Source organism: Triticum aestivum, chromosome 2A (assembly GCF_018294505.1).
Source record: "Triticum aestivum cultivar Chinese Spring chromosome 2A, IWGSC CS RefSeq v2.1, whole genome shotgun sequence".
Lineage (NCBI taxonomy): Eukaryota > Viridiplantae > Streptophyta > Magnoliopsida > Poales > Poaceae > Triticum > Triticum aestivum.
In genome coordinates, this window is record NC_057797.1 from 60,550,568 (window position 1) to 60,566,834 (window position 16,267).

Below are 16,267 nucleotides of genomic sequence, written 5' to 3' on the forward strand. Positions count from 1 at the left end.
CCTGCAATAGACCCTGCATTCATCGTGTTAGAGTTAATTTACAGTCATTTAGTAACTGGTCAAGCAGCTTGTGATCGATCCATGAGAACATCATGGAAGCCAAGAAAAGCGAAGGCACGCCAAGACAAGCAGTCTGAACAACGTCCGGGTTTTGATGGAATGCAGGGCGTCTACCAACGGCCACGCGCTATCTGCTCGAGTCAATGGCCCTTCTCGTGACAGGACGATGCACCAGTTAGAATGCATGTTTCCTTATTCAGCTAACTTGCTTGCCTGGCTTCGGAGAGGATGATACAGAATTGACTATCAGCTCTCCCTAGTCAAAGACTCACATGTAAATGCATGCACTGGTGGTTCTGATGCTGCCCTGGCTCACCTCACCAATTTGACGCACACTTGCGCATGCTATAGGGTTCACGTGTCCACCTAGACTACAATACACGCCATTCCCGCTTTTGCATGTCACGTGCCAAGTAAGAGTGGTTGGACTTGGCAAATCCAGCCCTGTAAATGCCCGCGGGCGGCGTTCGGCCGCGTCCGTGGACAGCGCCCGCCGGGCCCCTTATATGTTGCGCCGCACATCCATCGAATTCAACAGTATGAAACAAACCCTACCCCCGCTCCCGTGCGGCACCTCCACGCCGCACCGGAGTACCCCCGCTGGCCGTCTTCCGTTCACTCCAGCGCATCCCCTCTCCCCGTCGCCGCCGCCGGAGGCGTCGCAGGCAAAGCATGTGTGCCGCAGCGACGGCGTTTCTCCTCGGCTAACGATTCGGTCAGGACGACGGCGGTCCCGATGGCCGAATCTACGACAGTGGTGCGGGGCGGCGGCGTTCGGCGACGGGTCCAGCAGCGGCGGCATGGACACCCGATCTGGGTCCAGATGGGCTTCGGGCGGGCCGCACTTGCTGATGTTGTGTACCGTCCCGTCAATGGCATGCTGCTCCTGGGATCGACCCGCATCACGAGGACGTTGGGTGCTCCGGCCCTGGACGTGGCGGTGGTGGCCGCCTCCTTCGCTGGAGATGGTCAACCTGAGGCTAGGTGGTCGGATCTCCAGATCCGTCATCTAGTCCGGCTGCGAGTTGGGGAGACAGAGTTGCCGGTGAAAATCGAGCTGATGGCGGGCGATGATGGCATTTTGCATCGTTACCTTGATGAAGGCATCGTCGTGTAACTTCTGTCGACCCACTCGTGTTGCTTCGGGGGAAACCCTCAGATCTGGTCATCCAGATCGGATGATGGTGGTACTGCGGTGTCGTTACTCTCTTGGGAGCATCATTTGTGGAGCAGCGCTAAAAGACAGAGGCATGAGATGGAGCGGCTAAGTCTTGCACGGAGTTTAGGTGGAGATATCAAGTCATGCCTGACCGACAGGTGCTACGCTGTGTCATGCCTGATCGGCAGGTGCTACGCACGACATATCTTCCAGAGTCTTCGCATCTGGATGAATGTGTGCAGGGCGGTGGCCCCGTTGGGCGCCGTGGTGGCGTCGACGGGTGTCTGGAATGGCAAGGATGATGCGAATCTCTATCCTGAAGATGGGTCAGCGGTCCGAGGATGATGGCGGCTTCTGGCTTCTATAACGTGTGCATGTGGTGCGCGCTTTAGGTCTGATGCACCGGCTGTTGGCCCTGATATGTTATGTGGATGGATCGGTGACGACGCCGGGTTTTTAGGTGTGAGTGGTGGCTTCGCGTGGTTTAATGTATTTTCTTGTCAGACCTTTGTGAAATAAGTAATAGAGATGGTTGTGTGCATCGATTGATGCAGAGGCCGGGGGTTTAACCTCCTTTTCAAAAAAAAAACAGTTCAAAACAAAGCAAAGCAAACCAGAATTCAACAAAACAAACATGTCAAAATGAAATCAATGTCCGAGCATGACGGATGGCTCGCTTATCGGATCACTGGTCGGATGCCATCTATGCCGCCTGCTCCGAGCCCATGCTTGCGTCCTGCTCCACCTGCATTCTGGCCGCATGATCCGCTACCGTTGCCGCCTTTGCCACCTCGTACTCCCTACAGTCATTGATCTCCTTCTTCTTATTCTCAAGCCACTTCTTTGCATGCTCATCCAAGAGAGTTTCGTCTGCCAACATGATCTTCGCATCCTCCGCGTCCCGTGTGAGTTGCAATCTCTCCTTCTCAAGCTCAATCTCTCCAAATGTCTTGGCCTTCTTGAGTTCCCATTTGATCGCCGCCTCTTGCTTCTTCAACTCGATCTTCTCCCTCTTAATTTCCAGCTTCTTCTCCCCCTTGCGAACTCTTTCCTACTATGATTGACACCTTCGTGGTGGTCGTCACGCGGCGCCTTTCTGATAATCGGCATGACTACAACGACCACGTCCACCCCTCCACCGTACAATTTGCCCCCAACTGTCGCCGAGTCGTACCTCGCCGCGCCCTTGCTGTCCGAGGGTGCCCACCGCCTTCCTTCAGCTCTAACACCTCCGCCTCGCTCTCTTTCCTAGCGACCACCACCCGCCCGCTCACTTCCCTGGTCGCCATGTACCTATCTCCATCCTCATGCTCCCCGCTTGAGCCAACTCATTGGTCGCCGCATTGTACACGACCCATGCTGTTCACCGCCTTGTCGCCGCCATCCTCCACGCCCCCAATGATGTAGATCTTGCTGCGGGCCAGGAGATCCACCATCACGAATGAGTCGGCCACTGGAGCCGGCAGAAGACGGGATCGAAGGTGAAGGCGAACAAAAACGACAGTGAGAACAACACCGTCGCTGGCACCGGCGGAGTTGATCTCTTGGCACGAGTTGCTCGATCAGGGTGATGCCTCGAGGGGCATAACATCCATGGAATAAAAGGTATCTGGTCCAATAAAAAAATGCACGCATGCGGTTGTGCAAGATTTGGTCAATGAAAAATGAAGGTTATATGTCATTATAATCATACGAAGATACTGGACCACGGAAAGGGGTATAAGTTTCATGTTCAACTCACATCTGTTCGTTGATAGTTGTTGGTTTTGGTGCTTAGATTAAATAATAATACGCTCTATCCCTGTACCAACACACGCAGACTGACACGCAGTGTAGGTGCTGTCCTTATGGCCACCGTGAGCGCAACTGATACGCGGCATGAGCGCAAGTAAAAGTCTTATTTCTCGGTGCGAGCAGTGGCCGCACATGCTCCAACTTTCCAGTTTGCAGAAACCAGGCAGCCTCTGTCTAGTAGCAACGACAGCACAGCGTATGAGCTGCAAACCAAGCTCAGCCTTAAGAATGCTGGGCATGAGCATGCCATAGTGCATGTGAGTAGAGAGAAGAACAGAGTAGGCCATGTTTTCACAGGTCAACGCGGAAAAGCTAGAAAGTGTGGAGACTTGCATACCGCACGCAAAAGACGCAGGACCAGGCTCGAAAATTCAAATCGGTGCCCAGGCTCCACTTCGTACAGCACATGTGCTACTGGGCACTTAGTTTCCTACTATTCAACATCCAACAGGGAGAATGTGTGATAGTCAAATAGTTTTTTTTTGTAGGTTTATAATCAAATAGTTGCATTTATATATTCAGCTGTGATTTCGATAGCACAAAATCAAGGGGTGTTCTGTTTTGCTCAAAATGTTAAGTTAGTTTTGGTTTTTATCAGAACTACAAGAAATCCCTTGCATATTTAGCTAGATTTCTAAACAAACCATTAGTAAAGAAAATAATAAAATATTAAAAGACCTTAAAGAGAGCCAGCGTGTAAGAACAAACGGTGCGCATGTGTTATAACCTAAATCAATTTTCGCAGCCACAAACACACACGGGTATCAAGTTACTTTAGTACCAGCAGCCAAGAGGCGCGCGCGCACACACACTGACACACACCATGCATTTCTTCAGTATACTAGTACTAATACGCGCGTGTATAACCTCATACAGAAATTCTTGTCCATTGTACTTCACAGCAGTCAAAATAACCAAGGATAGAACTGATAAAGCTTCCGTCAATTAAAAATGGTAGATCACTCTTTCTCCCATTCTCGAATCATCGATCTCTCTGCGAAATTCTACGTAGCACCACGGTTCTTTTCATCTTATTCATTGGTATTGAGAAGAGTATCACTGACGAAGATCATAAAGTGAATCATAAGAAATGAAACAACACTCCCTGGTCCCATTGTAGTATTCGCTATTGGCAGCTACAAATGAAGAAACAATCGGTAGAACGGCTAACACCACGAAGAAAGACAATGCACAGATACAACATCGAGCATGTTTATCTTGTCCTTCAAATAACTGATAGGTAACAATCTCAATTCCATATATGAAATCTCTCTTTCAAACAGTAGACATTTCAACCATTTTTGCTTGTGCTACTGCTCTTTTTCAGGGTAAAGAGGAACTTGTAACAAAGCACCCGGTGTTACCTGCATGAATACAACACCAAAGCATTGCCCATTAGGCTCAGCAGTACACTTCATTTATTCCTATTCTAAAGTTATTTTTATTGTGAAGAATCGGCTCATGCAAGTAGTTTGGTCATTCATAAACAGAGAAGCATGTTGTTGGATCAACAATCCAACTACCTATATGCGTGTGGACATATAGTTAAGCCAGAGCCAAAGCAAGCTATAAATTTATTCATGTGAGCATCCATCAAATCATCACACTAGAGATGTTCAGAATTCTGAAATTCATGCACTCCACATGGTAATCCATGAGTAGATTGGATCGTGCCAAACCACTCCTACCAACTGAAGCATCATGTTCACCGATCTTTTTTGCAAGAATGGATTGGTTTTGGATTCTAAAAATAAAACAAACAATGCAATCTAGTTGTTCCTGAAAAAATCAAACACCCCAATCAAGTTGCTCGGACGCATGCAGAAGATGTGCTCACAGGGTCGGATGGTGCTGGACTCGGGGCCATCCAGGAGGAAGAGGCTCCCCACACCTTGCTTCTTCATCCGTCGTTGTCGAGGACGGGGATGAGGCATCAGCAGGAGCGAACCCACTGCCGAGTCCAACAGAGGCATGTGGAAGCGACCACCCCCGCGCTAGACCACGGGGAAGCAAGGCGCAGCTCGGCGTAGCGTGTAGGTGCTGCATGTCCGACTTGAATCCTGATCTTCCCGGCTGCCACCTCACAGCTCTCGATGGAGTTGGCAGGCGAGGACCACGTTGGCAAGGCGTGGAGACCACGACCGGGGGAAGATTCAGAGGCCTACATGCTACCCCGCGGATCCATCCCCGGCGTGCCACCTCTGTGATCCACGGCCAACACTACCACTCGTCCACACCAGACCCTCGCAACCCCTCGCCACCACCGCGGACCAGCGATCCAAGCCCGCACCATGGACGTCGGTGAGCCATTCTCCTCGGACCTGGCTCAGCGGCCAGGGCTGCCACCGGGAGCTCGCCTTACGGCCTTAGTGCTCCACCAGCGGGAACTTGCCGCACCCCGCACGAGGCACGAGGGACTGGAGGTTGATGACGATATCGACCGTGCCCCGTCGACCCGGATCTCGCTGGTATTTGTGCAGCAGATGGAGTCATGAGGGAGCCCTTTGGGGAGCACGGCGACGCGGGTGGGAGAGGATTGGAGCGGGCTGCTCGCCGGGGAAGGGAAGGGAAGGGCAGAAGGCTGGGGCGGTGGGATCTGGATCGGAATGGAGAGCGACTAGTGATGGAAAACGACTAGCGAGGGGGGGAGAGACGGGGCGGAAATAACCAAAGCCCACAACCTGAGCATAGCACAAGGCCGGAGAAAAAAAATAGAAACTACAAAAAAGAAAGCACGAACCGTTCCTGGGGTAGGTACTTCATCAGTAGCTCGGAACCGTTCATGGGCCAAGAACCTTAGTCACGTGGGCCGAGGTCTGCGCCGCGCCAGAAATACCAGCCTACCACTGAGCCTACTGGCCTAACAGGGGGGACCGTGGCCCACTTTGCTCTATATGAGGAAATAAAAGTGAAGCACCTAAAATGCAAGAAATATAAAGAGGGAAAGAAGGTGGACCATATCCCAATGCAAACATGTGGTATATATATAGTGCACAGATAAGCTACCTTCAAATGGTACAAGCGCTTGGCCAAACACCAGACTAACAATCTGATCTTCAGTTATCTGAAGCCACTAAACAAGGTTGTATTTATTGTCAAACACTGAACTAAACCATTCTCTACACTACACTGCCTTCTTAGTCGACGGGCCGTCTTCTCTCATTAGACACACATCACCGTAAGATCTAAAATGAAACAAGGGAAATACACCAACTAAATCCAACAGAGTTAACAAAAGATATGAGACGTAGAGGCCCAAGCCCATAGACTTCCAATTCAACGCATGAACCCAAAGACTACTGCCTCCATCCGTGCTCAATTAGTCTCACATCGCTAATTTCCAAGCGTAGACACCATCTCAAATAAGACCCTGTTTGGTTTATAAATTCTAGGACTTTTTCTAGTCCCAACTAAAAAGTCTCTCCATGTTTGTTTTTAGAGACTAAAAAGTCCCTAGTCTCTTCCTAGAGGTTATTAAATGACATGTAAAAGATCATGTTACCCCTAGTATACAGAAAAATAACAACCAAACAACACCATGAGGCGGCGGGGCAATCGGTGCAGGGAGGGGCATTGTTGAAAAAGTCCCAAAAAAGACTCTCCTTGAGAGTCTTCTTCATTTAGTCACAAAAAGTAACTTTTAGTCCCTAGTAGTCCCTCATGTTTGGTTAAAAAGTCTCTAAAAGAGACTTTTTCTAGTCCCTACATCAAAAAGTCCCTGGAAACAAACACCCCTTAACTATCCCTCCCATTCCCTAACAGCCGGCCTGGTTGTGCGCGCCTTTCACTCCTACTACGGAGAGAACGTATCATGTGCTACGACTTAACTCGTGCAACCGCTGCTCTGGTGGAATCTGCGCCACTGGATGGAAAACGAATGGACAGGATGTTTCATCAGGTGGCCGCTGGTACAATTTACATAAGGGACCTTGTAAAACCAGCGTCTCCTTCCTCTGTTCTGTTAAGTTTATGTACCTGCTCAATCTCTCTCTCTCTCCCTCTCCCTGTACCTCTTGCTCCTAACCATGTAGTGCATCCTGTGTTGAAGCATCAGCGCCGAAGAACAAAATCATAATGTCTTTCCCCGAATACGTTTGAAAGGTGGGGGGCTTTGCCCCTCGCTTGTACCATCCCCTGATCTTTGTTACTTCTCTGATCATCAATAAAAAGAAAAATGATTCAGGTGGGGGCCTTTGCCCCCCCCCCCCCGGTTTACAGTTTATGTGCGAGATTCAGCCATAATGGTAAAGTTTAACCACTAATTACTAATGTTATAGTGGAAAATAGGTTAGGGGATGTGCACCAACTTTATATAGGGGATTCAAACTGTGGACTGATTGACTCATTTTCTAGATGACTAGAAAGAGTGGACAGGAGTTATGTAAATCTGTAGTTGCTTCTTTTTCTTTCTTTTGCAAGGGATGCTTTAGATTATTGAGAATCAACGGATCTGCGGCTATTCTGTGGAAAAGAATGATACTTCCATGGTCTGATTATTTCTATGGCAGAATTAAGAGATGCTCTTGTATGGCAGGGTTAATAATTACATATCAAGTGCCATATTGTCTGGAGAAGTTGCAGTAAGGCTTCAAGATGTACTTAAGTAGTTTCATCCAGGCTACAATTGTCTCGGGGAAGCTGTACTAATGTAGTGAGGCTAATTATCAAAGCAGGATATGTACTGTAAAAACTCCAGAAAATTTGATAGGATCATATATAAATTTCTGTTCACCACTGTCATAAACCCAGTCTGACTCAAACATTGTGCACATACATATGATGTAATATACTTATTTCATAAGGATGGCTTTGTCCTACACAACTATCTTCAATAGAAGGGCCATTGTGCTCTGTTTTGACGTTTTCCAACTCTTGTATCTGCCTTTTGTCTGTCCAAACATACATCGACCGCTTACTACAAGAGATGCTTTACACACTGAAACTTCGAAATTTCAATATATATTGGCGTACGAAATAGCTTAAGGCTTAATCACCATCCAGCTCCAAGCTTGCTGAAAGAGACAAGTGGATGCAACTACAACAGTAGCTTGTACAACAATTTATTTTCTCTAGAGATGAGCTTGCAGCTGAACATGCAGACAATACCTGAAAAAAAGGAACATCAACTATTTTCAGATGCATATCCAAGACGAAAGGTCAAAAAATTAGGACATCTAGTTGGCTAAAGACCATTTGAACCATACTGCTTAAGATTTGCATGCCAGATCAGTATTGTTGATTTTAAAGTATTGTTAGAATGTAGATTGCAACAAGAACAAAAATTCGGGAATAAAATGGACATGCTTTCAGAAATTTCAGTTGGACATCAAAACTGCAGTTTCATTTTGAGACGAACAAAGTGAACCAGAAGAGAGACATGACAAATCTTACTTTACATACATATTCCCAAGACATCTCTTACATAATAGTACGAATAGGAGATCATACACATGATTCTTTAAGCTGCAGAAGATGTGCGGCTCCTTGGCGATGGCTACGCCTACGTTGACCGGACCTAAAGCACGGCGGCTCTACATAACATGCTCCCCAACGGCGCTGACAGTGGCTGCTTGGTGAGGCGTTTCAGAGGATAGGAGGGCCACTGGTGCTAGAACTAGGTAGGGTGGACCGGCGGATGGCGAGAGAGTGGCCCATGGAGCAAATTGCTAACCCTAGCTCACAGATCGCCTAGTACAGGTACATGAAGGAAACAGAGCAGAGGAAGGAGATGTTGGATTTCTGAGGAAGCAGAGCAAGGGCCATGCTGCTCGTTTGGGACGTACTATCAGAAGGGCCGACGTATTTCTTCGCCAAACGCATCTACGCCCTAATACTGCCTCCGTCTGCGCGTACTCTCGGACTGCGCCGCCAACGTACGCTGCTGCCCTGCGCCGGCCTTCGCCGCAGCTCATGGCTGGCCGGAACGGCAACGCGCCTAAGGGGCCTCCTCTGGCCGGAGTTGCGACGCCGAACCCCGGGCCACCCGCCGGCTTTGGTGCTGCTGCCGGACCCTTCCGTTTTGGTGCTTCGTCATCGTCTGCCCATCCTTCCGGACAGCGGGCTGCTCCGACTGCGCCGGCACCGGTTGTCTTTGGGGCCGGCAACAAGACTGCGCCGGACGCTACTGCTCGCCGCAATAAGACCAAGCGCAAGGGGGGGCGCCGTGAAGCCGCTACTGCCGGTGCCGTCCCCTCGGCTGCGCGACCTCCACCGATATTCCCGCCGCCTGCTACGGTGCCCGCCCCCACCAAGCATGTTCCTGAGGCTCGAGACACTGCTCCGATGGTTGTGCCCTCCGCTGAAGCCACTGGACGTGGGCCGAAAGGAAACCGAACTGGTCTTTGGTGTTTCAAATGTCGTTCAGATGATCATCTTTCCAAGGACTGCACGGCGATTCATTTCTGTCATATTTGCGACAATTACAAGCACCCTTTGCATCGGTGCCATGTGCTTAAGCAACCGAGGCCTACCGCGTCGCTCGGTGGATGTGGTTTAGTTAACGCTATGTTCCTGCAGTTGCCGGACTTGCTATTCAAGGAGCACCTTGCACCTCCAACCCTGCCGACTGCTTTGGTTACGATCTCCGGTGGGTCTCTGTCCGCTGCTGTGGTTGAGGTAGAGATCGCCAAGATCGCATCGGTTCAGGCATCTTGGAAGTGGGAAGCCGTACCCCATGGAGACAATGCTTTCTTAGTTTGTTTCCCGTCCGTGGAGGTTTTGAAGCGCGTGTCAGCTTTTGAGTATAATGTCAAATCACAAGACGTGAAGATTGCTTTTAGTGAATGGAAAGTTGAAGAGGTTTCATCGATTCTCCCTTTGCAACTTGTTTGGGTACATGTCACCGGTGTCCCACCACCTCTCCGCCATTTTCTTGGTTTGTGGGCGGTAGGATCAGTCATTGGCGCCACGCAAGACGTTGACTTGGTTTGTTTGCGCCGTCATGGTATTGTGCGCATCCAGGTGGCGGTCCACTCTTTGGATATTTTCTCCAAAAAAGATGGTTCTGATGAAGCCTCGGTCTCCTCGGATGTCTATATAAAGCTTAATGGGTATGCATTTCGGTTTGTACTGGAGGAGGAAGATTTTGTTCCCGACGTTGATTTTATTCCCCGGATTTGGGAAAACCATGATAATGGACATGATGACGGCGCTAACCGAGATGAGGATATGCCTGATAGGGATGCTAACAAGAGGTCAAAATGCATCCAAGCTGTTGATCAAAATTCGGCGTCGGGGTCTCAAGTAAGTGCTGCAGTCCCCATACAGTCTACACAACAAATAGTGCATACTGCTACTCTTGAGTCATCTGTTGTGAGTATGCCAGAGAATATGGATACACACATACACGTACCGGTGGTGCAGGAGTCCATGGATGCATGCATACCAATGCAAGACGAGTTGGAGAAGGGCGGGTCCACAAGGTGCACCACTATGCATGTAACGGATGCTGGAAACGACTCGGCTGCTCACGTGAAGGCAACAACAGTTGTTCACGGGCCACCGGCGCAGCCAACCGCGGCAATTTCTGTCTGTGTTGCTGGGCACGCACAGTCGGCCGTGCATCTGGCCACGACACCAAACGCACACAGTACTGTGCATGGTGCTACCCCGGCTTTGACGCCGCTACAGCCAACCTTGACCCCAGCAGCGCATGCGATACTTCCTGCTTCGGTTGGCGTGCGGGAATCCAAGACATCGCCAATGATGGAGTCTCCAGTTCGTGCGGCCGTTGCCATGGTGCCACTTGGCCCAGCGGCGGATCGTGCTAGAGGATCTTCTTCGGCATCTGATGCGGGCGTTCGGATGGGAGCCACGACGCCTCCCTCTTCACCAACCCTTGGGACGCTTCGGACGACGCCTGCTTTGCAGAGGACTACATCAACTACTCCGTCGAAGACTTTGACGGGGACTACGTCCGGAGGGTTGGCTACACCCCTGCGACGTAGTAACCGTCACTCCCTCAATGTTGATGGTTCTTCCTCGACTGATGAGCACTCTCTTGCGAAGGCAATGCGTCTCCAGGCTTCGAGGAATTTGGACCCCATGACAGGTACCTCGTCTGCTCAGTCATCTCTCTCTTTGTCCGACAACCATATTTCTACCAGTTTAAATAAAGTCGGTGTATCTATGGGAAATAATGATAATGAAATTAATTTGTCGGTACGGGTGCTTAAACATATGGAGATCGACCGCTTAAAGGTTTCTCCGAAATGTAAAATCACCATACCTGACCCCGAAACCGAGGAGGAGGATGAAGCGGATGCCAAATATGATGGCCCGCTTATATCCCACTTGGTTGGTGAGGTTACGGAGGTTGGATTGGATGATGCAAGACCTGGGTCCATGTTTTGTGACTTCATGGCGTCTTCGCGGAAATCTAAATCGCACTCCTCTAAAAAGAAACAAAAACCGCCCAAGAAGGCGAAGAGTTCAACACAAACACAAGTTTCCACATGAGAGGCATGTTTTGGAATAGCAGAGGTCTCTCAGACTTGGCTAAACATAAACACGTCAGTGATTGTGTCCGGGAACACGGTTTGGATTTTGTGGCAATTTCTGAGGCTGGCAAGTGCGACTTTCGCCCACATGTCCTCGATCACCTATCAGGTGGTTTCGACTACGCATGGCATAGTCTACCAGCTCATGGAAGATCTGGAGGAATCCTTCTTGGGATAATGACAACAACCATGGACTTGTTGGCTTTTTCGATCGGTGAATTTCATATAAAATTTCACCTGCGGAATAGAGCTGACAACTTTACATGGACTCTTGTCGCTGTCTATGGGGCTGCCCAAGATGAGCATAAATCTGCTTTCCTTCGGGAATTGGTTAACCTGGCTAAGAATAACCCGTACCCAATGCTTATTGGGGGGGACTTTAACATTCTGAGGTACCAGGAAGAGAAAAATAATGACCGCTTCGACACTCATTGGCCTTTCCTATTCAATGCTGTGATAGACAGTTTGGATCTTCGGGAGGCCAGTATGTCGGGGCGTCAGTTCACTTGGGCGAACAACCGATCTGTGCCGACATACGAGAAGCTCGATAGGGTACTAATGGATACCGAATGGGAACTAAAATTCCCTCTGGTAACCGTGCGAGCCCTAGAGCGTATCGAGGCCTTATCGGATCATGCACCCATCATTCTGGATTCTAACTCTACAAACCCAGCCACCCGACGCCCTTTCAAATTTGAATTGGGATGGCTGAATAGGGACGGATTCGTAGACATGATCAAGAATGTTTGGGAGAGGCCCGCTGTTGGTCGTACACCTATTCAACGATGGATCTTTAAAATAAGAGCCATGAGGCGACACCTCTCTGGATGGGCAAAACACACCAACGGAATATATAAAAAAGAAAAACAAAGGCTCTGTACCATCATTGATGACCTCGACAAAATTGCAGAGACGCGCACATTGTCTCAGCAAGAGATTGAATTGAAAAATCAATCTAATGAGATGGTTGCCCGTCTATTGCGAGAAGAGGAGATCAAATACTACCAGAGATCCAAAGCTGATTTCATTTTAATGGGTGATAGTAATACAAGATACTTCCAATTGATCGCCAATGGGCGGCATAGGAAGAAATGTATTTACAGTCTCCAACAAGATGAGGGGAGGATCGAAGGTCAGGAGGAGCTCAAAAAGTATATCACCAAATACTACAAATCTCTTTTCGGAGCGCCGACTGAAGGGAATTTCACCCTTGATGAAACCCGAATAGATGATATTCCACATGTCACAGCAGATGAAAACGATATCCTAACGGCACCATTCTCAGAAGAGGAGGTACGAGCTGCGGTGTTCCAAATGGAACATAACAAAGCTCCAGGCCCTGATGGCTTCCCCACAGAATTCTATCAGAATTTCTGGGATATCATCAAGTCCGACCTTTTGGAGTTGTTCAATTGTTTTCATGCCGACCAACTTGACCTATTCAGACTTAATTTTGGCGAGATTGTCTTGTTGCCGAAGATTAAGGAGGCCGAACGGATTCAACAGTTCAGACCCATATGCCTCCTTAATGTCAGCTTCAAGATTTTCACCAAAGTGGCGACGAATAGATTAAACTCGGTAGCTGACCATGTTGTTCGGCCATCTCAAACAGCTTTCATGCAAGGAAGGAACATACTCGATGGCGTAGTAATCCTGCATGAGACCGTCCATGAGATGCACCGGAAAAACATGAGTGGAGTAGTATTCAAAATAGACTTTGAAAAAGCCTATGACAAGGTCAAATGGTCTTTCCTCCAACAGGCCCTAAGGATGAAAGGCTTCTCCGATAAATGGTGCAAGTGGATCCACAATTTTGTAACTGGAGGTAGTGTGGCCATCAAAGTCAATGATGATGTCGGCCATTATTTTCAGACAAAAAAAGGACTACGACAGGGTGATGCCATATCCCCAATGTTATTTAACATTGTGGCTGACATGTTGGCTATTCTGATTGAGCGCGCCAAGCAGGACGGGCAAATTACAGGAGTAGTGCCACATCTAGTGGATGGTGGTCTCTCTGTTCTGCAATATGCCGATGACACAATTCTCTTTATGGAACATGACCTAGACAAGGCTAGAAACCTGAAACTTCTGCTGTCAGTGTTTGAGCAAATGTCGGGTCTTAAGATTAACTTCCATAAAAGTGAATTGTTCTGCTTTGGAGAAGCCGTTGAGGCAGCGGCCGATTATGCTGACCTTTTTGGTTGTGCACATGGACAATTCCCAATCAAATATTTGGGAATACCAATTCACTATCGGCGTCTCACCATTGCGGAGTGGAAGCATGTAGAGGAGCGGCTAGAGAAACGCTTGAGCAGCTGGAAAGGCAAGTTGCTCTCGGTTGGAGGACGACTGGTTTTAATAAACTCTGTCCTCACAAATATGGTTCTCTATATGCTTTCATTCTTCCAGCTCCCAAAAGGGGTCTTGCAAAGACTGGACTATTTTAGGTCCAGGTTCTTTTGGCAAGGAGATGGTGAAAAGAAAAAATATAGGCTGGCCAAATGGAGTGTGGTTTGTAGGCCGAAAGACCAGGGCGGCCTCGGTATTCATGACCTGCAGGTCAAGAATGAGGCCCTACTTAGTAAATGGTTGTTCAAACTTCTTACTGAGGATGGTGTTTGGCAAACCATGCTACGCAATAAGTATATAGGCCAAAAGGCGGTGTCTCAGGTATATTGGAAAACTGGAGACTCACACTTTTGGGCCGGCCTAATGGCGGCAAAGAAACATCTCTTTCGCTTTGGGTCTTTCGCGATAAAGGACGGGTCGGAGATTCGTTTTTGGGAAGACATCTGGCTAGGCAATGCTAGCCTCCGAGAACAATACCCAGCCCTATACAACATTGCACGCGATAAGAATAATACTATTGCGCAAGTGCTCAGCTCATCCCCGCCAAATATTTCGTTTAGGCGGGATTTGATTGGCACCCGACTTATGTCATGGAATAATCTATTGTCCCGTCTGGATTCGATTATCCTGACACAAGGTCGTGATGTGTTTCGCTGGAACCTTACTACATCGGGGTCTTTCACAGTAGACTCTATGTATCGTGCACTCTCGCATTCTGAGGTACCGGTGAGAAATAACAAAATAATTTGGAAAGCGAAGGTACCACTTAAAGTCAAAATATTCATGTGGTATCTCCGTAGGGGAGTTGTGCTAACAAAAGACAACCTCGCAAGACGCAACTGGTCGGGAAGTAAGAAGTGTTGTTTTTGTACTCACGACGAGACAATTAAACACCTCTTTTTTCACTGTAAGTTTGCGCGTTCTACGTGGTCAGCCATCCAAATAGCGTCAAATTTGTATCCACCCACAAGTGTTGCCAATATTTTTGGTCATTGGCTGGACGGTATTTCAAATAGGTACAAAACGCTAATAAGGGTGGGAGCGTATGCCTTACTATGGTCGCTTTGGCTATGTAGAAATGATGTTGTTTTTAATGACAAAACTGTTTTGCCTTTGCAGGTTATTTTCCGTTGTACGCACTCGCTTCGTACGTGGTGTACGCTACAACGAGCGGAGTACCAACCGTTGTTCAAGGCGGTGTGTACGCTGTTGGAGCAGGTGGCTACGGAGGTTTTTACCCAACATGGATGGCAGCATAATCTCCGGCTCGGTCCACCATCTCTTTCGACATAGGCATAGTGTCGGTCTATAGACTCTACTGTTGCCGAATTGTCGGTCTTTTATCTTTCTACTTATCAGACTACTGGTGTTTGGCTGTGTGCATCCTAGTTATGCAGAGGCCGGGTGATACTCTTAATGCTTTGTATCACTTTGATGCTACATTTTGAGATAATAAAAGCGCCCTTTATCGAAAAAATTTGCGTAGTTAAATGGTTTTACAAGGTCCCTTATGTAAATTGTACCAGCGGCCACCTGATGATAACATCCCGTCCATGAGTTTTCCATGCAGTGGCGCAGATTCCACCGGAGCAGCCGTAGCACGAGTTGAGCGGTAGCACAGGATACGGAGGGCGAAAGAGTTGGTACTTGAAGCCCATGTCAAAGCTTCCCGCCGTTTGGTGGATTATGCGGCGAGTGAGCCGGGCTTTGGCCTTTCAGGTCCAGCCTTGAAAAAGGCTGGCGGGTGTGGTGGTATGGGGTATTATCTCCTGCCCAAACCCACGCTTATGTGGTCCGTGTCATTCCTCGGCCCAGAGCATTAGGGGATTTTCTTGGAAACTCGTGATGTTGCTCTCACCATCTCCATAGTGTGAGGCTAATGTATGCATTTCAATTAGGGTCGTATGATATGGTTAGGATTCTGACATATATGTCTTCATACCGTCGAAAATTTACGGTATATGCACTTAATTATGACCTCCCCTGCAGGGTCATCATGTGATCCGCTTAAAAAAAATCCCATATGAATAAATCTAAAAAATATCTTATATGCAAATGACTATATTTTTTAGATTTCAAGTTTCGATAAAATCACAACTGGTCTTTGATATGTGCAAAATAAAAACATTGTCTTCAAACCTGGAATGCTATTCTAATTCCCTAGTTTTGTATATAAAAAAACAGCTAACAACGAATCAACAATCTTTTCCAGCAAAATTTGTTGTTAAATTACTTACTCAAATATGTACATGTCAGATCTTTTTTTGGATATTAAAAAAAATTCTCGAATACGCACGAGTGTGTGTATCTTATATTAAGAGAAGGAAAAGGGGAAGACACCCCAGCCACAATTATTTACAAAATGTTTTACAACACCGTCCACCCCATCTCATCCTAGCGGATT

At 48.1% G+C, this 16,267-nt stretch overlaps 1 protein-coding gene and 1 long non-coding RNA gene across 2 annotated transcripts; one reads left to right on the forward strand and one right to left on the reverse strand.

Annotated features, from left to right (window-relative positions):
* Positions 1 to 4,078: 4,078 nt before the first annotated feature.
* Positions 4,079 to 5,693, reverse strand: LOC123184707 (uncharacterized). Its single transcript, XR_006493057.1, has 2 exons — positions 4,851 to 5,693; positions 4,079 to 4,377 (listed from the first exon to the last, which is right to left on the reverse strand). It is a non-coding gene; the product is annotated as an uncharacterized lncRNA (long non-coding RNA).
* Positions 5,694 to 8,774: 3,081 nt separating this feature from the next.
* Positions 8,775 to 15,242, forward strand: LOC123187453 (uncharacterized). The gene is made up of 2 exons (XM_044599323.1): positions 8,775 to 11,063; positions 14,983 to 15,242. The coding sequence occupies exons 1-2, from the start codon at positions 8,924 to 8,926 to the stop codon at positions 15,120 to 15,122; spliced, it is 2,280 nt and encodes a 759-aa protein (XP_044455258.1). The 5' UTR covers positions 8,775 to 8,923; the 3' UTR covers positions 15,123 to 15,242.
* The last annotated feature ends 1,025 nt before the right edge of the window (positions 15,243 to 16,267 follow it).

Excerpts from the sequence above, each read along its gene's own strand:
- LOC123187453 (XM_044599323.1), top strand. The coding sequence starts at position 8,924 with ATGGCTGGCCGGAACGGCAACGCGCCTAAGGGGCCTCCTCTGGCCGGA. Across the intron at positions 11,064-14,982 it reads GAATTTGGACCCCATGACAG|GTTATTTTCCGTTGTACGCA; the intron begins GTACCTCGTCTG and ends TTGCCTTTGCAG.